The 25,106-nt window shown below is 47.4% G+C and overlaps 1 protein-coding gene across 2 annotated transcripts in view; it reads left to right on the top strand.

The window, feature by feature from the left end:
• Positions 1–25,106, top strand: part of UGGT2 (UDP-glucose glycoprotein glucosyltransferase 2) — a 1,923,861-nt gene that overhangs the window by 1,697,561 nt on the left and 201,194 nt on the right. For both annotated transcript variants that reach the window (XM_069639785.1, XM_069639786.1), the window contains one exon: positions 13,886–14,002. In XM_069639785.1, coding sequence (XP_069495886.1) covers positions 13,886–14,002 — 117 coding nt within the window. The remainder of the gene's footprint in view (positions 1–13,885; positions 14,003–25,106) is intronic.

The raw sequence follows: 25,106 nt of genomic DNA, 5'->3' as shown, positions 1-25,106 counted from the left end.
TCTTGGGGCTGGATACACATAGGCATCATGAGTACGTTGTACAAGGTGGAAAAGCTGGCGCACTGGCTGATTCTGCAGTTGGGTTACATAGTGGTGTGTCGGATTCAAGGAGGGAGGGGTCTGAACTGCTGGTGCTGTTGATTTCAATGTTCATGAGTTTTTATAAAAATATGATTGTATCCGATGAATGTCAATAAAAAGATATGAAACAAAAAAGTTTTTTTTCGATATAAGGAATGTTTCTTGCAAGTTACCATTCTCCTAAGAGAAATCAAGCCCAATATGTAAAGAGTGAAGGGAATTGAAACACTCTGGCCTTCCAAATTGTGTTCCGTCACCATTTTGCTCCCATTTTAAGCCAATTCAGTCTAGTATCAAATAGATACAATTCTGCTCCATGGGTAACACAAGGATCTATTTTGGTCTTTTAACATTGAATGCATTATAATAAGGAATAATTGCCATAGTTCATGTTTATTCTTTTCACCTGAGCCACGCACGTATAACATGGTCATCGATATGTGCTCGAAAAGTGGAATCCAAGAAATATCCATTTTGTAGTAACTTCTAATTTAGTAGCATTTAAATGCCATGAAAACGTCTTTGAGACCTTTGATTGCTTGAAGAATTGAATACCATCACCTTTTCAGTTTTCAGACTATGGAGTTCCATATTGAGGCTTTCTATGTACTCTTGGACAATGCTGATACTCCGCTGAAGACCAGTAGGGTTTCTGTCAAGTAAAATCAAATTGTCAGCATATACTAGCTATGGTATTGAAGTAGTACCTAACCGCGTAGGAAAATAAATAATTATTTGAAAAGAATCAAATACATTGGGAAGCCCCAATTAAGAAGCTTCTTCCAAAGCATATCCATGTTTCTACTATCAAATGACTTTGAGAGGACAATGAAGGTAATATAAATGGAGCTTAGAGGCTGATAATGAGGCCAAAATAAAGACATTTAGACTAGTTAAAATACCCTTCCTGAATGTTTATCGTCATTTCCCAATTTAGCCGACCATGTAGAAAGCAATTTTAAAATGAACGTCAAAAAGGTTTTGCTAGTGAATAAGATGATAATTCCTTGGGTGTTGTCTATTGCCTTTCTTATAAATTGGGACAATTATTTACGTTTTCCAGGATATAGGTGTAAAGTGAGTTTGGATGATAGAGGTAAGGAGGCTTTCCAATACATGCGCCCATAGTTCTGGATTACCCTTTAAAGTTAAATTGGATAGGCCATCAGGTCTAGGAGGTCAAGTAGTTTTTAATGCTTTAAAAGTATCGAACACGTCCTCCTCTAAAATGTTGAGCTGCCACTACTCTCTAACATGGTCTAATGAATTGGGATGGAGCTTTGGAATAGGGCTCATGTATAGGTTTGCAAAATTGTCTTTCCATTCAGATTCAGGAAAAGTTAGTTAATGTATAACTTCCTGCAGCATATCTAAGTTGTTTATCAAATACCAAAAGAATTGCTCTTGTTTAGTGATCACAATTCGCAACATAGCTTCAGAATCCCTTTGAAAAATCAAATATTCAGCCAATTTTTATAGGCTTGTTTTAATTTGGCAATTTTCACTTCAGTTACTAGAGTTAGAGTGTTACTAAGTAAGCAGATCTTTTTACACAGATCTTTTTTCCGTTGGTGAACGACAGGATCATACATGTGCTTAGTGGAGTCAAGGATTGGCTTTGTAAGTCGGCTTCACTTTCAATGATTTTTCAAAATCAATTTCAAAATTCAAAAAGCTATGCAGAATAAAAAGCTCATTCACTGATCTCTGATTCTCAATTTTTAGCTTATGTTCTAGGTTTCTATTAAAATTAGCAACGGTTCTAAAGTTTCACCTTGATCTATTTAAGCCATAATTAACAGACATCAAGGCAGATGTGGATTCCAAATTTCCCTTTCTTTCCATCTCCCTTTCTACTGTCTTAATTTGTATTCTCGTTCTTCCATTTTTCCCATCGCCCTTTCTTCCCTTTTTTCTTCCATCCCTTTCTTCGATAATCCCTTTTGTTTTTCCTTTCTTTTTTTTTCCAACAAGACTTTTTGAGATTTTTAACCAACAAACAACAAAAAACGCTGTAAGCATTGTTCAAGACACATTGCAATACTGAGAAACATATAAGAAAGTAAAAGAAAAATCAAAGCATAACCTAGGGGGATCAGGGTAGAGGTCATTCCGGTAGCATATTGGGACTGGGGCAGCTTCAGTTCATAGATAGACACACTAGGGGCAGCTGCTGGGGTAGGCATTAGGCTAATGACTAGTAAGAGCATTTTTTCATTACGTTCCAGCAGTTCTTGTGCAGCGAGAGAACTAAGGGCTTTCCATTGGGGCATGTCCAACCTCAGTCGTCCTTCGCCATCCAGCGGAGGGATGGTGGCTGTCTTACTATGCCGGAGGAACTGTTGTGCGTAGTCCAGAAAGGGAGCCCAGATGCTGTAGAACTTACTTCTATTCCCAAAGCGGACAGCGGTTATTTTCTCTGCAATAGCTATGTCCCAACACTTTGTCCACCGCATGGGGATTGCTGGGCCCTCAGGGTGTTTCCACAGTCTGGCTATTGAAATTTTCGCAGCTGTAAGCAGATGGGAGAAAAGATCCGCCAGACGGCCCGTCATTGGGAATTGGCCATCACCCGCGTCGCCCAGTAGGACTATTCCTGGGTCCCACAGGATTGAGAGGCCAGTGATCTGTTTGATCTGATCTAGCACCTCTTTCCAGAACTAAGCTATTTTCGGGCATGCCCACAGGAGGTGAAACAGCATTCCAGGGTCAGTGCAGCCTCTCCAGCATTGCGGTGAGATGGTGGGGTTACTTTTGTGCAGGGTCTCCCGCGTCAGGTCCTATCTGTAGCAGACTTTGATTGCCCCCTCTTTGTTGGTGACGCATTTTGAGCTCCTGTTGGTTCTAGTCTGGATGCAGTTCCAATTTTCCATGTCCAGCTCTCTGCCGAAGTCTCGTTCCCATCTCTACATGTAGGGTTCCTTCAGATTGGGGTCACCTCTGTCCAATAGTCTGTTTAGGGTCGAAATGTTCCCGGTGGGTGGGAGCACCATCAGGGTTCGTTCTAGCACCATCAGATCTCTACTTCCATGTGGTTTTATTGTGTCGTGGGACACCCAGTGTCTGAGCTGGGTTTAACGGAATCATTCCCCCTCCGGAACTTCGAACTTCGCTTTACATTCTTTGAATAAGAGCAGGGTACTATTCTCGAAGAGGTCCGAAATGCGTCTCCGACCACCTGCCTTCTATCTGATGAAGTTGTTCGGTGTGGTCCCTGGAGTGAAGTCGGGGTTCTCCCAAATTGGGGATAGCGGACCCACTGTGTTCCTGCAGTTTCATTGGCAGGCGACCTTCGTCCAACTCTCTAACGTGTTTCTGGATGCTGTGAGGGGTCCGGCGTTCAGAGGGTGTCTGGGCCAGGCAATGTGCGGGAGTGAGTCTAACGGGTAGCGGCTTCAGTCTTCCTCAAATTTCAGCCAGCGCGGTTGATTAACGCCTAGAGTCCACATGAAGGCCGGTGCAAGCTGGGCTACGAGGCAGTACCTGTCAACCTCCGGGACCCCCAGGCCACCAGCTCCCGGACTTCGAAGCATCACCTTCTTGGCTATTCAAGGCTCTTTGCCTCCCCAAACAATTTTCAATATGTTTGCTCGTAATTTGTGCATGTCCTTCTTGGGGATGGATATCGGGAGGGCCTGACAGTGGTATAGCAGCCTGGGCACTAGGTTCATTTTTACTGCCGTGATTCTCCCCGTCCAGGACACCTCCTGTTTGGGCCAGCGGGTTAGGTCAGTCTGGAGTTCTTTGAACAGAACCTGGAGTTTTAGCTTATATGTCTGTTCGATACTGCTCGGGATTCGGATTCTGATGTAGCTGAAGTGGGATTTAGTTAATCTAGTTGCCAGGGAGGCCGCCAGGTCTCTAGGGATGTTAACGCCAAGGGCTTTGTAGGTTTTACCTTTAACTTCGAGGCCGCAGACTAATGGGTACTGGCGAATTCTAGAGGCAAACGGCTCCATGGAAAGCGCAAATATAAGTGTAGATATTGGGCAGCCCTGTCGAGTGCCTCTGGTTATCACGATCCTGGGGGCTCTGCTACCATTTATTTGGAGTGTTATGGTAGGGTGTTGGTAGTTTGCAAGCGTCCATTTCAGGAATTTCGGGCCAAAGCCATAGTGCTTTAAGGTTTCTCCTATGTAACCCCAGTCCAGCATATCAAAGGCCTTGTGTGCCAGCACAAGGCCTTGCGCACAAGTGACAGCACGGCCATGCGCTCACCCATTCTATTCGCTGATTCAATGACGTCTAGGGTGCGCCTGGTGTTATCGGAGGGGCTGCGGTCTGGGATAAATCCCGTCTGGTCCAGGTGGATCAGATCCTGGAAGATTTTCACTAGTCTGTGTGCCAGAAGCTTGGAGAATATTGTGGCGTCAATGTTCATCAGCGTGATGGGCCTGTACGACGAGCAGAGTGGTGGGTCCTTCCCTGGATTCAGTATCAATACTGTGATAGAATCCTCCATTGAGAGGGTGATGCGGTTTGTCGAGAGAAAAGTGTTGAATAGGACTGCCAGGTGGGAGCCAGGATGTGGACGTACTTTTTGTAGAACAGGCGGTCAGTCCGTCGGGACCCAGGGCCGAGTTTTTCAGGGAGCGGATGATCTCGGTCACTTCCTCGACTGAGATTGGGAGTTCCGGGGTGTCCAGCTGGGGATGGGGGAGGGGCCTCTGAATGGATTGCAGGTATCAGATTTGCACTTCTTTATCTGTCGGAGCACCTGACATAATATGCCTGTGGTATTCTGTTATGACTTCCAGAGTTTTTCCGCTTCCACGCAGCAAAGCTTGCCGCTCTGGTCCTGGAGGATCAGAATGTTATTCCTGGAGTGTAGCTTTTTGAGCTTCTGTACTAGCAGTCAATTGGCCTTGTTGCTGTTTAGATAGTAATATTGCTTCGTGTACACTAAGGCGCGGGCTGTGCGATCCGCTTTTGCTTTTTTAAGGGCCCTCCCTGCCTTTGTCTGATGTTCTTGGAAACTCGCCTCTCGTTCCGCAACCTCTTCCTCAGGTTTGGAAAGCTGGAGTTGGTGTCGGCGTTTATGCTCCGCTGTACAGCTAATGGCTATACCTCGAATCACCGGCTTCATTGCGTCCCAAACCATGGCTTCCGAGGTGCCCTTTGCTGCATTTCCCTCATACTAGTTTGTAAGGGAGATTGATATTTCACGGCTGGATGCTGCGTCAGACAAGATGTAGTCCTGCAATTTCCATGATCTCTGCGGGGGCCTCGGTAGGCCATCCGTTCGCAGGCGGGCTATTACTGGAGCGTGGTCTGAAATTACTCTCAGGCTGATATGTATGTCTTCAATGCATGGAAATAGCACATTGGACATCCGCAGTAGATCGATTCTCGTGAAGCCCCCATGGACATGCGAAAAGAATGTGGAGACTAGCTAACAGTGGAGCTCGTGATTACAAATGTCTATTGTTCCGGTTTCCCTTAGAAACTCTGCCATCCCTAGATCTCCGGCGAAGTCTCGTTTAGTGGGCGGCAGCGTTTTGTCCACGTTGGGGTCTGGGGTAAGATTGAAGTCGCCTCCGATCAACAGCCGTCCCTCGGCTAAAGACGGTTATTGTCAGGAGGACAGTGCGTAGAAAACAGTCCTGAGCCTCATTTGGCCAGTATATTAATGCGATAGTGATTGGGAGTTCGACTAACAGTCCCTTGAGTAATGGGTATCTCCCCGCTGGATCACGTTTGACTGTAATTTTTGTTAGGGGTACCAGGCGGCTGAGTAATATGGTGATTCCGCCTATTCGGGCCAGAAGAAGTGCGAATAACCGCGTGGGATAACGCTGGAAATTGATCCGTACCTCATCAGGCAGCCACAGATGTGTCTCTTGCAAACACACAATGTCCGCTGCAAGCTGGGCAAGTCGATGCTCAACGGATTTGTGCTTTCTTGGCGATTCAGCCCTTGGACATTCCATGTTATCATGGGTATTTTCTCGGCGTTGTCAATCATCCGGGCAGACTCTGTTTGTAAATTCCTTTGGTAGCCTTCTCCAGCAGCTTGTTGCGAGCCAGTGTGATAGTTGATCATTTTACCACCTATTAGTATTGCCCGATTCTGCCTACCCCCCCCCTTTCAAACAAAACCAGGTTATCAGGGCTAGCCTTCAACCAACAGGGCATCCGACTGGGCCAACGCAATCAGCTAATACGGAGGCAACAGTGCCTTTTCTGCTTTGTCGGTGACAATAGTCTTCCAGTGAACGGGCATCCAGTGGCTAGGGCGTTGTTTACTAGGTCCAATACTTATGGGATCGGCCTCGGGCCAGGGGCCTTTTAGGCATGTTCATCGGGCAGAGGGGTTGGGTCCCCTTCCTTTCAGTCTTTGCTGTTCCGCTTGCTTTTTGATGGAGGGCTTCTGATCCTTCAGCGTCTCTCTACTCGGGTCCAGGAGTGTTTGAGATCTTGCGGGGCGGTTTGACTGGATGGTGAGACTCTGCCAGGGTCCTCATCTTCCTCTTCCGGATTCAGCAGCTTCTCGGCTTCTTGTAGGTTACGAATGTGGCATGGCTTTCCTTCCCAGGTGAAGGTCAGGGATGAGGGATAACCCCAACGGCAGGGGATCTTCTTTTTCCTTGAGCCATTCCGTGACCGGTCTCGGGGCCTTCCTTTTCGATAACGTGATGGCTGCAAGGTCTTGATATAGGGAGATGGAAGCGTCTCTGAAAAGTGTGCAGGGAGAGCTTCTAGTTTCTCGCGTTATTTCTTCTTTCACCTTGAAGTAGTGTGCTCTTGAGAGGACATCGGGCAGGGTGGACGTGCTCAATCTTGTTCTCGTTCTGTGGACTCTATCGAGCACGAGGGGGGATTCATCAGGTAGCGTTGGGATAAAGCCAAAGAGGTCATTGACATATCACTCCAGGTCTGCATGAGGCACTGTTGTGGGAATCCCTTTCAAGCAAATGTTGTTTGGCCGAGAGCGATTTTCAGCGTCATCCTGCTTGAGCTCGAGGGCCTCGCATCTGGCTTCTAATTCGGTGAGTCTGTCTGAGCCCCTATCGATCTCGTAGCTGTGTTCACAGAGGGTTGGTTCGACTTCCGTTGTCCTCGCCTCCATCTCCCCGACTGTGCAGGACAGTGATCTTGTTCATGACCGCCTCTGTTCCCCTCTGATACTCTTTCGTGATAGCTGATAGCAGTTCTTGAAGATCAGATTTCGTAACCGCTTGCGATGGAAGTCCAGGGTATGTGGCCATGTGGGCTTCCATAGTTATGGCTTCAGCAGCTTTGGTGCGGTCATCCCTCTTTGCTCTGTCTGTGGCTGGTGTTGACAGTAGCGCAGCAATGTCTGTCTGTTTGGTGGTCTTCCGATGTTTGGCCATTATGAACAAGTCCCTTGCGTCTTACTTAGCTGGAGCAGGGGTCCTCTGTGTTGCAAGGACCTGGGGCCAGTCACATGGGGGGAGCAGCCGAAGTAGGCGACCTGGATCTTGAGCGAGCGGGATGGGGCTGCCACAGCCTTCGCTCGTATGTCACCTTGACCCTGTGTTCGGATTCTTTGCCTGAGCCTTAGGAATATGGGAGACTACTACTGAAAGGGGTATGTGCCCCTTTGAAGAATTCAGTTCACTTTGTGCGCAGTTGGTATCTGTGTAGTGCCGAGGTACACCTGTACTGGTTTTACGTGGGCGCAGGGCCAGCTGTTCAGACTTTTGTCGTATTGCAGGGGCCCTTATCCTGCAGAGATTAAGTTCTAGTATAGGCTCCGTGAGAGTCGGGACAGGGCGTGCAGAGCCGATCGCTGAGACCGTTCCCAGCTCGGTGTTGCAGAAGTCCTCACAGCACCCAGCTCTGACCTCGGGTCCTTGTGGGTGCCGGGCCCCGGTTCGGACTGCAGGTGCAGTGTCACAGTGCAGCAAGGGGCGGAAGGCTGCAGCAGCAGATGTCAGGTTACCCGCAGTTGCAAAGCGTTTGAGAGGGCAGGGGTCCCCTGTGGTGAGGCCCCTCAGGCCGTCAGCAACTTTGAGGGTTGTCAAGGGGACTGCTTGCACCGCACGGCATGTGCCGACTTACCTGCGGTGGTGTGTCGAGGGGAAAGCCCCTAGACGAGTGCTGGGAGTCAGGGAATACCTCGGGAGGACATAAGGTGGGCCCAGCAGACTTTCTAGGTGGCAGGTAAGCGCACCAGGGCAGGCTGAGGTATGGAGAATAATCCGAGTGTCCCAAGAGCGCAGAGGGGGCCCCCAAGCTGTGCTAGGAGAGCGGGAGGAGGAGCGGGTCTCGCCACGGAGAGCTGGGTTGTGGAGGTCCAGGTGCCTGCCGGTGATAGGGTCTGGGAGGCCGTTAGTTTTCGCACTGCCCCCGGTCGGGGATAAAGAAAGCCTGCAATGGTGTTCCGGGCCGCAGGAAAGACGGAAACACAGTTGCGCTGTCCCCGGTCCATCCAGGTGCTGATATGCACCGAAGGTGCAAGGCGGACGCTGTAGGGGGAGGCAGAACTTGGCCAGCAGTCTCCCAATCCCGCTCTGACCCGCGGAGACTCTGACCAAGCCCCCCCCCGAGCAATGTTGTTAAGTAGGGGGTGCCGTTACACCCTCGAGCCAGTTGTGATATGGCCCGCTGCGTGTCCGTTGGCTTCGGGGCTTGCGCCGCCGAGGGCTGTCGCCAGACTGCTGGACTTGAGGTAGTCCGGATCGCCGGGACTAGGTAGCCGGTTGGGCGAAGCCGACGGTCTGCTAGGCTCCAGCCGGGGGGTGAGAGAGAGCGCCCTCAGTGACGCAATGAGGCAAGTCCGCCAGTACTTGCCATAGAGGCCCGGGACCGTAGCTGTGCTCAGAGCCTCTGGTCGAGTTAGCGCGAGGTTGCGAGTGCCATTTTCCTGCCTGACTTTTTTTTATTTTTTTTATTTTTTTTTTTTTACCCTGCATCGCGGATCTGCAGACTGGGGGTACTCCCAGCATCAGAGTACCAGGAAGCTGGGAGTTGAACAGAATGTGCCTCGAGATTTCACTGGTGCATGCTCCTTGGATGCGTGGCACCAGCCGGGAGCTCTCACAGAGCCACTACGACTGCCATGGCTCCAAGCCAAATCCCCATTATTCCTTTCTTTTACCCTTTCATGCTTTCTTCCTTGTTTGCCTGGAGTGGGAAAATGGTTAAAAAAAAGAGAAAGTTAGAGAGGGAAAGAAAGAAGAAAGACTGGACAAATGTCTGAGTCATCTGTTAAAATGGCAAGCTGTGGTCATAGCATGCCAACCAGTCAGAGTCCTGGTCCCAGTGGACACACAATTCTCCATTAGAGCGGCCTGCTCCATGATGAAGACACAGCGCAAGGCTACAGAGTTGCCGCGTATAACCCAATGGAGCAATTCTAGAGAAAAGCAATTGTCTCCTGCAGTCTTTTTGTGCTTTTTAATTGACTGTTTCTTTTTAGGGGTAATGCAGCATCTCTCCTGAGAGACTCTTGGAAAGGAGCACACAACCAAGCACATGGGTGGAATTGTATATGACATTGGTACATACTTCAATCCCTCAAGCAATGTATTTGAAGACTAACAAGCAGGATCCAATTATTGGAACAAGGAAAGAAGTGTAGAGGTTAATAAACAAAAAGGTGTCACCCACCAACACATTTGAAATCTCCTAAGGGACAAGGGTGCGTGGTGTTGGGTCCCGCTCCTGCAACACTTGCTGTTGTGTTTTGGCCCAGGAGGGCCTCCTTACCTGCCACAGACTTTGGCCACGCCCCCTTTGGCCTTTTTCAGCTCCTGCTGCAGCCCACAGGGTGAAGCCCGTGGGACAAGGGCGCAGGGTGTTGGGTCCTGCTCCTGCAACTCTTGCTGTTGTGTTTTGGCCCAGGAGGGCCTCCTTTACCTGCCACAGACTTTGGCCACTCCCCCTTTGGCCTTTTTCAGCTCCTGCTGCAGAGGGTGAAGCCCGCGGGACAAGGGCGCGGGGTGTTGGCGTCCCGTGGGGGTGTTTGCGGACTTGTGGGCGTGGCCCTGGACCTTGGAGTGTGACCCGGACATTGAGGTGAGGCTGAGGCAACTATTATGGGGAGGGCAAAAAGCCTACAGCGTTCAGTGTGGGGGCTGGGCCTCAACCACTCTCCTCCATGTGCTCAAGGTCCGGCGCAGCAACCCAACAGCCCATCAGTCCCACCTTCGAGTGTTGAGACCCTTTCTCCCTACCTGGAACTGTTCTGTAAGACCCTAAGCCTTCTCTGGAGCCCCTCTCTTCTCAGGCTGCATCATGGTTGGCCCTCTCCGGGATGTCGTTATTGTAGCCACGGAAAGAGGAGCCATCTCCTCCCCCCTCTACCTCTCCAAATCCTCCCTCTTAGCTAGTCTTCAGGGCACTCCAGCCCCACTGGTATACCGGAAGCCTATTATGGGCAGAAGGCTGAGGGGAGGCACATCGAATAAAGCACTGGGAGCCAGGCAGGGGGAGGGAGTTTGTACTGGGAACTTTTGCGGGAATGGAGCACCTGTGCAATCTTCCTCAGCCACTGCATGTGCTAAAGTATGGGACCCAGGGGAGTTTATGCCTAAGCTACCCTGCTCCTCCAGCCCGCAGATAGACCCCCACCATGGCCTTATGGGAGCTCCCGTGGTCCTGTTTCACTTCCTCTCCCCACGACCGGCTCTGCAAGCACCTTTCTGGAGGAACCTGGGACCCCTGTCAAACTGCTAACCCCTGGAGGGTGTCTTGACTGTGTTGCCACAGCCAGACTTCTGGCTACCTTGGCTAATGGCTGTGAGAGGATCTCAATGGGAATTTCGAAACTGACGGGAGGGCATGTGTCGTTGGCCCCTTTTTTGGCTCCACCTCTGTCTCCGTTTTTGCCGCTGGACCCTATCCATCCACCTTCTGGTCTAAACCATGACGTCACAGCCCCACTATCACCACAGGCTCTCCCTGAAGCTGAAGTCCACTCCCCTGCTCCTCCGGTGCTCATGTCTTTGGTTTCTGGGGCCATGGGGTTGGATGGCTTGCGTGGGGGAGAGAAGTCCAGCCTCTCGTCTAGAACCGGGAGTAAGCCTGCGTCTGATGTTCCTTCGGGGGCTAGTTCCTTCCTTCATCTTAGCCCTCTTTGGGTTTCTAAACCCCCCCCCCCTTAAAGGAGATCACTGTCTACCAGCCCAACCTCCCCCAGTTTTTCCAACTCTGCTAAGCTGCCCCTGTCATCTTTTGTTATCGGAGATGGCCGAGATTAAAAACCTCTTACTAGTCTTGATTAAGGGGATGCAAGGGCACAGGGGGGAGGAAGACACGGGTAGGGAAGGAGAGAGATTAGCAGGGGTTGGCATAGGGGGGCCAAATCTTGTCTTTGACAAAGGGATTCATCCCCCGATCCCCTGCCCGTCCCCAGCTCCCATGGTCAAGACTCTCCCATCCATGAGGAGTCGACCAGAGTTAGGTCTCCCATCATTGCTACCCTTACGGAGGGAGACCACCGACCAAGTCTCAAGGGCTAAGCCCCCACCTTTGCAGAACTCCTTAGGGAGAGCCCAGGGAAACGTGCGCCCCGTGGGGTGGTGGGCTGGTGCCCTAACACGTGGTCAGGGGAGGCCTTGGTCGGGGCATCACACTTCTGAAGGCTGTAATAGTTCTACGGTCCTTCTCCATGGTGTCCCAAAACTTTCGTCTGGTTCAAGAGAAACAAGGGATTCCCTGCGGAATAAATGTCTACATTGGGTGCGGGCGGTGGGGGAGTGTGGGTTTGTGTCCAGGGGTTCCCTGTTGGAGTGCTCTAGACTGTCCAGTTTTCCAGCCGAATTGGATATTGTCCAACTGGTTTTTGCAGATGCCCATTTGGCAAGGGATGTTTTGAACAAATGCAACGGCCACCGGCGGGCAGGGAAAAGTGGCATCACAGTCAGTGCACCTCCCCTATCTGCCCCTGTGTGCCCCGCAGGAGTCCTCTCTGGTTCTAGTCCACTTTCAGGGGTAAATTTGACAGCCCTCGGCCCAAAGCGATACAGGAGTTACCAGAGGGAAGAGGAGGATGGTTCCTGATCATTGGCCAAAAGATCTGTTCAGGGGCATTCAAGCTGGGCCCGGTTTCCTGCACGGTCTTGTTGCTTTTTTCTTTGAGGTGTCTTTTTGTAATCATGTATTAGAACTGCTTTTTAGGATGCACTTTGATGGCCTTTCAGGCTGAATAAAGTTGTTTGATGATGATGATGAAATCTCCTAAGTGTACTTCTTGCTCCAGTCTGACAGTAAGCCTTCATAGCAAAATACAGATTCAACTTGGGTGGAAAGCAAAGGAACTCACATAATGGGTACTTCTGGGACCTTGAAATGCCACCCTTTTCAGCGAGTACATCCCTTTTGATGGTACTGATTTTTCACAGTAATGAGACTGCCAATAGAGACGCAGGGAGAAAAAGTTTCTTGTGATGCATGGAGACCTACAGTTGCTGAATAGTTGCATACCCCACAATGTTTGGCTTAGCTAAAGTAGTCTCCTTTCCATTGCATGACGTTTGCATATTACATCCTTTAAAAAAAGAGGACTCCCTGATCAAGAAACAGATGACCAAACATGCCCTTAAAAATAAAGAAAACCTTCCCCACAACCTATATATACTACTGCTTCATCCTAACTAGCACAAAATACTGCAGTTGTATCTGTGTGCCCTTTCTTATAATGTGTAAAGGCTACAGTCCTGCCTTTTTGGTAACGGCCTGAGACCATCATGCTTTCTCCATGCATTGTCTTTTATTGCCATATATGTTTTTCCTTGAAAACCTTGCCAATGGTTTAATATAGGGATAAGGTCCTTCGGGTTGTGTCAAGGGCATCATTCACCCGGCTTCAATCCTGAACATCTGATTTTCTTTGGGGAGTCTGAGGCACACCAATCTAGTGGCTCCTCCGATGCTGCTAATTCTGATAGCCTACTCTCCCTTTTCCCCCTGGAGCCCGTGGGTTTATGTGCTCCAGTAGAGAGCATCAAAAAGGAAGGGTTGTATTCGGAACCTTGTAATTTTGCTTCTCACATTATAAATCCATGACTGCAAGCTCTGGATTGTAGAGAAAAATAGAACTAGGTGGGCATTAACAAATAACATGTGCAATGTTGACCTATATTGTAAGGGGCAAGGGTAAGTGAAACATTGAAATTGGAAGCAGCAGAAGTAATGGTAGGTACAGAGGGAAAGTTATGGGATTTGTGGAGTTGGTGGGAAATTAAAGAGTGGAGGAGGGCAGAGATGGCATTGGGTAGGGTTGATAAATTATGTTTAAGGTCCTTGAGGTCATGACATCTTTTTTGTGTATCGGCAGAAGGAGGCCAAGGATGTGCAGTAGGATTTGCAGGGTTTTTTTATGTTCTTCTAGGCATGTCTGGCTGGTAGTGAACCCACCAGTAACTGGTTCTTGCTACGTACCATGTACAGGAATGTCCATCCAAATCTGGGGGTACAACTGTGCTCCCTTTGCCCCCAACACATCCCAAACATCAGAATTGGCCCCTTATCTGTCTTTGAGCAACTGCAATTTGTTCATTTTTTTCCTCCTTATTCTTTTTTTTTCACAGGTTTGTGGGTCTTTCAGCTGTCAGCCATTTCCCTCTGTAGTTTTTGCAAGATACTACTTTTGCTCAAGAGGAGTACATCCTGTCTCCTTCCTTCTGATGGTTTTGCGCAAGGGGGCAGATTTCTTTTTAACTTTCCTTACTATATTGTGCAGATAGTAATTTGTGTGTTCATAGTTATACTATGTTCTATTAGTGCCTCAACATTTGAAAAGCATGTATTCAAACAAGCCTCCTTTTTAAAACTGAAGGTGGAGATTTGCCTTTTTTTAACTAAGCAGGCTACAATTTTTGTTTTCTGTGTGCAGGACCTTCCCAACAACATGATACATCAAGTAGCTATTAAATCTCTTCCTCAAGAGTGGCTGTGGTGCGAAACCTGGTGTGATGATGCGTCAAAGGCGAAGGCTAAAACCATTGATCTGGTGAGTCTCAATCTGTCAGTCGTGATGATCAGTCACTAATTGAAATTGCTCACAGCAGCAGCTTTTGCATCTAGCTGGGTTGTTTTTGCACATCAATGTTTAATGAATGTTCAGATATAAAGTCATATTTTGTCATGAGCGATGACATTATAGGCTTAATACCCATCACATTTACACTGGAAAGTCATCTATCTGCTTTGATTTGATATTTTCACTAGTTTTTAAATTGTTGGAATATATTTTTGATATGTTATGTACCTTACATTTACTTTCAGTACCGAGAGTGTCTCTGAACTCTCAGCTTCTATTGTATTCCCCTTTGTTTCTGGCTCTACATTTTCTCATGGTACTGTGCTTTTGTGTGTTTATCTCATAAACATCAGGGTCACGTGACCATCATGAACAGGCGGTAGCAAACTGACCTGCAGTAGACATGATTAGCGGTCCTCTTCATGCTTGGGCCCTTCCAAGGGTGCAGGCAGCAGCAGTGAAAGTTAATTCCTCACAGACAATATAGCTGAGAATGGTTAGTAACCTCAGCTAAGTCCACATTTCCCGATGCAAATGAAAAATGGAAATTAATATTTGCACTCGGCAATTTACGTAATGGCACCTCCCAGCCAATCAGAAAGATTGGAAGGCAGGCTGTACCTCACATACCTCTCAACCTTTTTTGATACCAAGGCGGGTGAAAACCCAGAAAGGCCATAAACATAAAAGTAGGACTGCCGTAAAAACATGAAACGGCAGTCCTACTTCTATGTCGCTGACCTTTTACGGGAGGGGGGTGGGGAGGAATGCTCCCAGGCACAATCCTCTCATTGGAGGAGAGCGCCAGGGAGGGGAAGGGGGAGGAAATGGGGGCGTGAAAAGCATGACACTTGCTTTTCACGCCTCCATTCGCGCAGGAAGAGTCGCGCCGGGACCCGATTTCGGGATCTCGAAATCGGGTCCCGGCAAAAATATGAATCGTAGCTCCCACCTTTGCCAAGGCGGGTGAAACAGATGAGCTGGCGGATGGGCGGGTGTGTAGATGCTTTGGCGGGTGACACCCGCCAAAAGCGGGTGAGTTGAGAGCTATGACCTCATAACATCGCCTGACACTCTGAGCCTACTGAGAACCGGGAGGCCGCATTCTTTCCTCCCAGGGATTTCGCCTTCGCTCATCCTGTTCCCCCTTCGCCCCCTCATCACTTCTCCCTTCTACCACCCAATCCTTGTACCACCCTAAACCATGCCCCATTTACCTTTGGCAGCCTCACCCTGCACCTTCTCTCTGCCGCTCCTGCTCCTTCTCTCCACTGACATAAACATCATGGAAAGGGAGAAGGGACTACACGCCATTTCACAACTTTAAAAAAAGCTATTAGCACACCCACTCAGCTTTGCTCGGGCCTGTAACTTGAGCCCCAGACCATCACCTAATCGGTAATGCCCGCCCATCCTAGTGCTTATTGCTTAAGTAAGATATGAACTTAAAGTAAGACTGGTGTAGGGTGAATCCCCTCTTTTAGGATCATTAATAGACACCTTTGTGCTTGTATTCGCCATTGCCCCTCAGTTGAGCCAAGACTTTCTTGTCTGTACAAGTGTTGTGTCGTGTTCATGCTAACTCTGTAGTTTGGCATCATCATGAAGTTTTTGTTTTTATCACTGACCATAGTGTAAACTTGTTACCCTAAAACAGAAATGTGGCTTATGAGCACTCCTGGATGTGCAATTGTACAGTTTATACCCAACAGCTTCAAAAGTGTTCACATTAGTCCTTCTGAATCAGAAACTGGAGGCTCTCTGCCGCTATATTCAATACTCAATTCTAGGTAGCCCTCTCCATTTACCATTTTCTGCAGTACATCTGACACAGCTGTCCACTTCCGCCCTGGTCATTTGTAGGTGCTGAGGTGTGAAACAACCATCAATTACCAATTTGCTGACTATCTAGTATCCTTGCTGGCAGTTCTAGTCTTCCAGATTATAATTGTAGGACATGTAAACATTTAGAATGCTGACTTTAGGTCATCTGTTACCCCCAAAGTGCCCACAAATATAGAAATATTACAGGTAATTTCATGTTTCTCATCCCCCTCACGTAGTGGCCCATACTCTTGGTCTGTTGTGCCTAATAGAAATCCTTATGAATGGAGGCATTCAACTGATCTGGTCCTAGCACCATGCATTTCTATTGCGTTACTGTTTGTCAACCTTCACAATATCTTAAAGGAACATTAGGTCTCTATCCCAAAGTTGGATGCTTTTGTCTCAATTTGTTTCTTCAAGAATACCAATAGTGTTGTAATTCTTATAACTTCAGTGTCTCATCGGCTCTGGATACACAAGCCTCACATAAACTAACTCTGAAGGTTATAAGACAAAAACCAGCCCCTTTGTTTTCTCCTCACAAAACAGGCACCACAGCAGTAGAACCGAAGTGCTGTCTGTACGGTAGGCCCAATAACTGATAGGAAAAAACAATCCAAGGAATCAATAATAGAATTCATGTTTTGCAAGAAAAACATGTTTTATTACATGTAAATACGTCTGGGAGGGTCGGTCAACTCCGTAGAACTGAAAACTTAAAACGCTCTCGAAACACCCATATCAGTTTACAGTTTTAATAGAGGAAAACCACAAAACAACATTTGTTACAAATACCAAGTGCATGTTAATCCCATACTTCCCATTGGCTAGCCCCTATACACACATTTAAACACAACCTATACAACCCAAACCCATTGGTCAGTGACCTGCCCATGATTATTTAAATGCTGCTACCCCTACGGATGACCCAATTGTGTAGTCAGCAAAAATACTCAGTTTTGATTGAACAACATTATTGATATTACTGGTGCTACAGTGTCCTTTTAACACTGGCCAGGACAACTTCATGATGTGCATGTCCCCCGAGACAACCCAATCCTGAAGCGAGTGTGAACAGTGAAGTACGTACCCTGTGGCAACAAAATGGACACAATACTACTTTCTAATGAGACCAGACAACTTGGCACCCCTCAGCGATTCTCAGACCTTGCAGTTGTACATTTGGCAACACCTCATGTGACTCTCGTCTTGAAACATGGGCCCTCATTATGACTCCGGCGTTAACCAATGGTGCTAATAGCGACATGGTTAACGCCGGTAACTTACCGATTCCGCCAATGGTAAATGGGGAATTACCGCCCCATTCCAAGGTTGGCGGGGCGGTAATTCCCCATTTACCATTGGCCCTTCCCCATTCCCATTTTCGCCCCATAGGGCTCAATGGGACTGGGGAAGGCGGTAATTACGGTACCGCAAATTGCAGTACCGTAATTACCTCGAAAGTCCCTTTGCGGGTCCCTACTTTAACAGCTGGTCCAGACCAGCTGTTAAGGTCGGGAGTCGCAAAGGGACCTCGTAATCAGGTGTTAAGTGTTTAACGGCGCCGACACCTTTTACGGCACCGTTAACCCCTTAACGCCAGGGTCGTCATGAGGGCCATGGTGCCTTCCTAGCACACATCCTCCTACATCTCTCTTGGGAATGGGTGGCTTTATAAAAAACACAGCTGAGATTCTGCTCTTGAGGACTAATTTCTCAGATTGATTTACTTTCTTTAGCCCATCGGCTGCAGTTCCAAAGGTCCTTCCACTTCTCAATGGGGGCAGTTTAACAAAACTCTTGTTCAATACCCTCACTAGGTCTTGCCTCTGGACCCTGTTCACACCAAAACCTGTCCTTCACTGCCATTACATTTATCAAATATTGCAAACATAGTGTTACCTAGCTCCTGACTGGTTATTGTTGGAAGATTTAGTTCCCAAATGCATCAATCGCTGTGTGGTGCTTCACCCTTCCTCCATGGGCCTTGGCAATCTGGACGCTCGAAGCAGGAATAAAATCGAATTCAATTAACAGGGCCGAAGCTCAGCAATGCGGCCTAGTGCCCTGAATGATAGAAAGCTACAGACTCTAGCAGGGCCTAGTTCAAAATGGCAGTACTCTGGTTAATGTGGCAAATGGCCCTCATGCTAATAAATGCCAATGTCTTTCCTACTTAATGCTTGCGCTACTTGTCACTTCAACGATACACTGGACAACTAACAGAATGTGTTGTTTTTGTAGTTGGGGAAGCTTGTATCTCTTAACTACAAACAAGGCAAACTCCTAACTCAATGATGCTGACTAAGAAACCCTTGAAGTGACATGGGCCTAAAATCTAAATATAATTGCCAGAACCTTTTACTCTGCTCTGTAAAAATGTGTCCAAACTAATGACAATTCACATGTGGACAGAAATGCTAAACAAATGTAAAAAATCCTGGCACTTACAGGACCAGCTCTCTCCCTGCTAATAGAAATGATGCAGCCCACATTCCTTTTCCATTACAGTGCATTGATCGTGTAGGGCCACTATTGCCCGAGTCAGGGACCTGTTATCTAAATCATGGGGTAGGATGTACATACAGCAGGAACTGCCTGTTTTCGTGCGCACACAGCCCTCCATTGTGGTGAGCAAGTTGAGAATATATCTGTTTTGCAGTGTCATTAATCTAATGGCCCTTAATTCTTCCCTGATCGCATTAAGTCCATGCTCCATGTCATTTGCCAGCTGTATCACCTCCCAGCACGTTATTTGTATCCACTTAGTTTGTTGCTGCCTGTACTCCTGGGAGTTAACAAGGAGGTGTCTCCATTTTGGTGAACAGCCGATACCGCTCGGGTATGGCACTGAGCTTCTCTGTTGAGTTGTGAGAGAAATAGTTTGAGCGTTTATGGTGGCAGAGGCCTAGTGACCGCTGGGCCCGCTGGTGGGTAGGATGCATGGGTGTGGCCTGGACGTGCTCCTTCAATGTAGTGAGGTGCACATCTGGTATAAGGACGATGGGGGAATCTAGAGTAGCTAGGGAGTAGACACCACTCCAAAACAGTGGGAGCTGGACATATGCAAGGCCCCCACTTGTTGAAAACAGATCCATGAGCACTGCCGTTTCCCCGGTGAGGTTTGGAATATTGAGTGTCCTATTACATTTTCTATTGGTGCCAACAGGCACACTGCCATTGCCTGAGATTTGTGTACGTTTCTATACTTTAGTGGGTCGCATATATTGCTTTATCCATGTCAGTTGCTTCACATCTCAGTTGCTTCAAATCTTTCCCACACAGCATAACATGTCACATTGATATATGCCACTGTTTCCTCCGAATACCCCACCAGTCTTCCTGCTTTGCACCCCACCAATCCTTTAACCCACTTATTGTTGCGAAAAACATCACATTCCATCTGTAATTGAGGCCTTATTTTGCACCGAGACCACTCCTGTCCGTTTTCCGTCAGAACACTCACTGTCTGCTTTCATCACATGTGCTTGAAACCTGCGTCCCTGAAACAACACACGCACCCTACATAGGGCAAGGTGCACTAAGCTTTGTGCTATTAGAGGTGGCAACTCTTGTGGCAGAAACAGTCTGGGTATGTCAGTTGCATGGGGTATTAAATGACCAATATAACATGAGTCATTTGACTTCCCCTTCCCACTTCCCTCATGTGGTTGTCCTCCAGATCCACCATGTCCATCTTAATCCTGGTCCCTGGTACACTACTATTATTTTGCATTGATGCAAGGTTGATATTATTAAATCTACCCCTAAAAGACCAATATACAATTTCAACCATAAGTGAGAGAGAGGGAAAAGAACAGGAAAACAACACAGGCATTATCCTTTTCCGGTGTCCTAGAAATATGCAAGGAAGTATTATTGTCCGTCTGCCCACAGGGGCGTACTGAGCTAAAAATACTTTTTCGGAGCCCTCATCTTTTCGTGTTCCTCTTTACTTGCATGGTTGCCGGATGGGAAGAGTAAGTCTGTTTGCCTTTCGGGTGTCACTCAAATCAATCCCGTTTTTTTTGCCGACCATCTTCACTGCTGGGGAGGTGGCGTAGATGACTTTATACGGTCCCTTGAAAGCGTGGTTCATTTAATTTTCTGCTGAAATTCTTAACAATTTGATCACCAGGGTAAAACTGCTGTGGTTGTTGAGATGCAGTGTCCTGTTGTGTCATTGATGCTTCAGTGTTGTTTGGAGCTAGCTCCCTTAGATGGGGCCCCACCTGGCGAAAGATAAGACTGACAGATTTCGTGAAAGCCCTAAAATATCCGTCAAACTCATCTCCTAAATTCTGTGCTGAGCTCTGGGTGTCAGATATTGTGTGTGCAGATGTGAGCGGAGTATGCAGCCTCCTCCCCGTTATTATTTTGTGAGGAGTTAAGCGATGGTCTTTATTTTGTGAGGAGTTAAGCGATGGTCTTTCCCTGGCTGATTCCTGAGAGCGGACAATGCAATTGGAAGACAATACAGCCAACATTTATATAATGAATTGCATATTTTTACCACGCATTGCTTTAGCAGACCATTGAAGTGTTCTACAATCCCATTGGCTTGCTGTTGTTAAACAGAGCACAATTTGTGCTGTATGCCTAATAGGGAGGTACTTTCTTGAAAGAGTTAATTGAAAAAGTGTGTCCCATTGTCAGATTTCAGGATGTCACATATTCCCCAACAAAGAACTAGCTTGTGTACCAAAATCTTAGCTGCCGATTTGGTATCAGGGTGAACACATGGGCCAGCTTCAAGCCAACAAGAGAATGGACACACCACAACAATGAATTAACAAAAGTTACTGCACCTGTTAGGCATGTCGATATAGTCAATATGGAGCTGCTTGAAGGACCCTCGGTGGCAGGGCAAAGTTGCTTTTAACATCTTGCGAGTGTGGCCTGTAATATAGAGCTGGCATGTGGCACCGTTGGATATGAAATGGTCTACGTTTTCTTGGAGATTGGGAACAAACCACTCCTCTTGCAAGTCTGCTGCAATGTGCTGCTGGACGTGTGTTTAGGGTAATGTATTTGCTCAAGGGCAACCATGAGTAATTCCTGAGGCATCACTGCTTTCCCTGTAATGTTTTGTCTCCAAGTTAAATCAGTGGGGGTTAGGGACACCTTTTTTGATCCATAAATCCTTCTCTTGCTTTGGGGCACGTCCCTGCAATTCAATAATTTGTGTCAAATGGATTGCATTATAAGAGGCTGCCAGCTGTACCCACTGCAGTACTACTTCAGGGGATACTGTGGGGTTTGGTACTTCCAGATATGCTGCTTTATCTGCGGCGCCGTTGCCGTAAGCAATTGGGTCTGTATTCTTTGTATGGGCTGCACATTTCACCACTGCAACTATTAGGGAAAGGGCTAATGCATCAATTAACCTAGAAAGTAATGCTGCATGCTGCACGGTTGTGCCATCTGATTATTTTTGTAACCCTCTCCTGCACCATCTTTACAATCCTTAATGCACTTTGGAGGTGAAATATGCTGAATCAGAAAGATTGTGACATAGCACTCTTTAGACATTTGTAATGCTTCTATGAGGGCTATGAGTTCTGCCGCTTGTGCTGAGTATTGTGAGGGCAACTGCTTTTTTACAATGACCTCATATTCTCCATCTACAAGGCTCATCACTGCTGCATCGGTGTGCCTGTCATCCATGTTCTGATCAATAGTTCATGACCCATCAACAAAGAGCTCTTCCCCTATCTCAAGTGCATCCTCACTGATATTGATACCCTCATCTGTAGTCCCTTTGTATTTTGCACAGTCATGTAGTGAATCATCTGGCTGTACGGCTCTGCAATGAATGTGGCATGGTTCCCTCTGTGACATCTGACAATGTGAATGGAGGAGTTTGATAGGATCGCGCTCTGTGTGGTAAGGGTGGATTTGGATTTCTCTAAGATGGCGAAAACTGTGTGTTCCATATATAATGGGACTGGGCAAACCCATTGGGATTATAGAGGTTTTCTGTATTGTGAAATCAGCTACTTCTAATGCTTGCTCACATGGAAAATGACCCTGCACTACTGGGTCGAACAGTCCACTGTAATAAGCCAAAGGCTTGTGTCCCATGGATGTCTTCTGAGTGACGACAGCCATCATCACTTAACCATTTGAATGTGAGAACAGAAAAAATTGCTTGTTTTAATCTAGTGTTGCTAAAACGGATGCATTACTTGTGGCATTTTTAAGTTCCTAAAAAGATTTGGTAATTTCATCTGCCCAGACAAGGGGTCCCTTTATTTTCTGTGCTTCTTTTAGGCCCTGCAGTGAGGGTTTGGTATAGGTGCACTAGTCAAGTATCCAGGCCCTACACTAATTACATAATCTTAGAAACTGCTGCATCTGCTTAGCTGTAGTTGACTGTGGTGTGTATTGAAAAGCTGGTGCTCTTTCTGGGGTTTTTATTTTTCCTGCTGATATTATTTGTCCCAGATTTTCTGGCAGGACTGCAATTTGTCCTTAACTTTACCTGCAGAGAAGTGTTACAAGGTAGATAACAGTTTTACTGAGGTCCCTCTGCATTGTTCCCTGTGCATTTTTTGGGCTGCAGACCAAAAGGTCATCTACATATTGAGTGACTGTGCTCTGTACTTGTACGTTCCCTAAATCCATTTGCAAAACCCTATTAAAGATGCTTGGGGATTCACAATACCCCTGAGGCTACCGGGTGTTCTGAAGCCTCTGCCCATGGTAAGTAAATGCTGTGAGATACTGAGAGTCTGGATGCAATAGAATGGAGAAAAATGCATTTTTTAGTTCTATTACTGTTAAATGGGTTGCTACAGTGGCGACGTTGCAAAGGATGATGGCGGGATTAAGAGCCATTGGAAATTAGCTTGGACTATATTGTTCAATGGCCGCAAGTCCTGAACCATCCTCCAACTTGAACCCTTTGCTTTTTTGTCAGGGTATATAGCTGTATTACATGGCGATTCTGATGGCTGTATTATGCCTTGTTGCCATAATGCTACAATTGTGGACTAAATCCCTTCATCTGCTTCTTCCGACATGGGGTATTGTCTTACATGGGGCAACACTGTACCAGTTTTCAGCTTAATGCGAACCTCTGCTACACTGTTCAATAATCCTACATCGTGGGGGTTGCTTGTCCATGAGTAGCTGGGCACCTTCTCCATATCTATTTACAAGTGTGTTGGTAATATTTTAGCAATGAGCATGGTGTGTGGTACTTCTCTAAGCTCTATTATCTGACAAGGTATGTACGCGTCATTGGTGTCTTTGAACAGCTGGTCATCACACACCTCTCTTGGTGGATAGGTTGGGTCTATGCAGAGAACTGTTCACTATCCCCCCCCCCCCCATCCTCGTCCATGCCAGACAGTAATTACCTTGTCTGCCCTTGGGATCACTTCTTCCAAATCTAATGTGAAAATTGTACCTGCTGCCCTTCAGCAGATATACCTAGTGTCCTGTCCTGTATCCTAGGCACCCATTCTAACAATACTGTGACTCTGTAGGAAAATAAATCTGGATTTAGGGTCACTCCCCACATAGTGCTGTCGCTACAAACTGCTTGTATTATACTGCAACTCTAGCATGGTATATGCCTTGTGTTGAACACACTATACCTTCCTCAGTGAATGAAATCATCATATTCAGTTTACCCAGGAGATCCCTGCCCAGAGGGTTAACTGGGGTATCTTTCTAAATACATTAAGGGTGCTGAAAACTCCTGCATGCCTACAGTGATGGGTTTGTCTTCAGTGAAAGGAACCAATACAATTGCTGCAGAGACTCCCTGCATATCCATTATTTTGTCTGACAGGGGAATCTTTCCTTCCCTCATACAGGACTTGGTAGCTTCTGTGTCAACCATAAAACTAAATGTCGGTCTCCTATCCTCGCTACCACCCAGGATTCATCTTCCGGGTCGGAAGTAATTGATAGTGCTGGGCACGTCAGAGCTCTTTGTGGGCTGTCCTATTGGGATACGTGTTTGTGCCTGGCAGCGGGAATGGATTGGCCTCTAAAACACTTGCTCCTGTGTAATGTGTTACTGTGCCCTGTGCCTGTTCTTTTTATCCCATGGCTGAGTAGGGGCCTGTGTAGTTGGCTGCTGCTTTTGGGTCTGCATGGCATTTAGTAATGGGTATTGGATTTGCTGTGACTGCATGGAGCCTGGGGCGTGCATGATGCCTGGGGCATAGGGGGTAGCTGGGGGCTGCATTTGAGACGGCGGGTGGTAGGTGAGCCAAAACACTGGACCACTAGGGTTGGTTTAAGAAAAAGGGAGCCTGCTTCTGCATTCTAGTGCAAAATACCCTATCTTTCTACAAGACCAACTCTGTCCTCTAAACCTGGGTCTCATTCCTCCCCATCCATTCCCTCTACCTGTTTGGTAACTGCACATTCCCCTCTGGAAGCTTCCTGTGATCTCTTGGCCCTTCGGTCTATTCCTGCTGGGAGTTCTATACCTGCTTCCCTTCTGTTAGTAATCACTGCCCCTTCCTTGCTGAATCTAGCCAGCTTTTCCTGGACCAATTTAGCCTCTGCGCTTGCTCCACTTTATCTTTCTCCTTTACTTGCCTTCTACAAAAATGCACTGTGCCTGTATTTCAGACCATCCCTTCACTTCGATGCCAACTACTTTATCTAAATCAGTTTGCACTTCTGTGGGGAGACCCCTGTGCAACATGTGATAAAAGACAGCTATATTCTTGTACCATCCTTCTCCTGTCTCTAATCGCTGCACCTGCTGCCTCCTGAATCTGGTCAATATAAAATGCAGGGTCTTCATCTGCCCTCATTGTGCGGGCCATGATAGAATTTGTCAGGTGTGTGCCCCTCAGTGCTTTCCATATGTGTGCTCAACAGCTGTTAAATGGTGTGCCATTATGGGTGTCACTGCTCAACCACTCCCCTGGGTTCCGCGCCTTCCTGCATATATCACCCCCCTGTTCCCGTAGTACTTCGGCGAACTAACTCTTTGTCCCCTACAGCTAACGTGATCCCTGCTGTCTGTTTTTCTAGGGCATAGACCAACTTGCTTGCTCGGCATGGTCTTCATTAGGTAGTTCCAATCCATTTGGGACCAGGGCACATAATGTGCTCTCCCTGCTTCCTTCTCCCTTTTCCTATTCTGCGATGTCCTCCTTCCCTTCTTACCCTTTACGAGGGCCATTCGGCCGAGCCGCGGTCTTAGCCTACGGCCCCAGGGTGTGATTTCCCTCTGTTCTTCGTCTGTCGCCCAATCCTCCTCTTCGACCCCCTG

The sequence above is a fragment of the Ambystoma mexicanum genome, chromosome 7q (assembly GCF_040938575.1).
Source record: "Ambystoma mexicanum isolate Mex_15411 chromosome 7q, UKY_AmexF1_1, whole genome shotgun sequence".
NCBI lineage: Eukaryota > Metazoa > Chordata > Amphibia > Caudata > Ambystomatidae > Ambystoma > Ambystoma mexicanum.
Note: the sequence above shows the minus strand (reverse complement) of the source record. Positions and strands in the feature narration are given on the sequence as shown.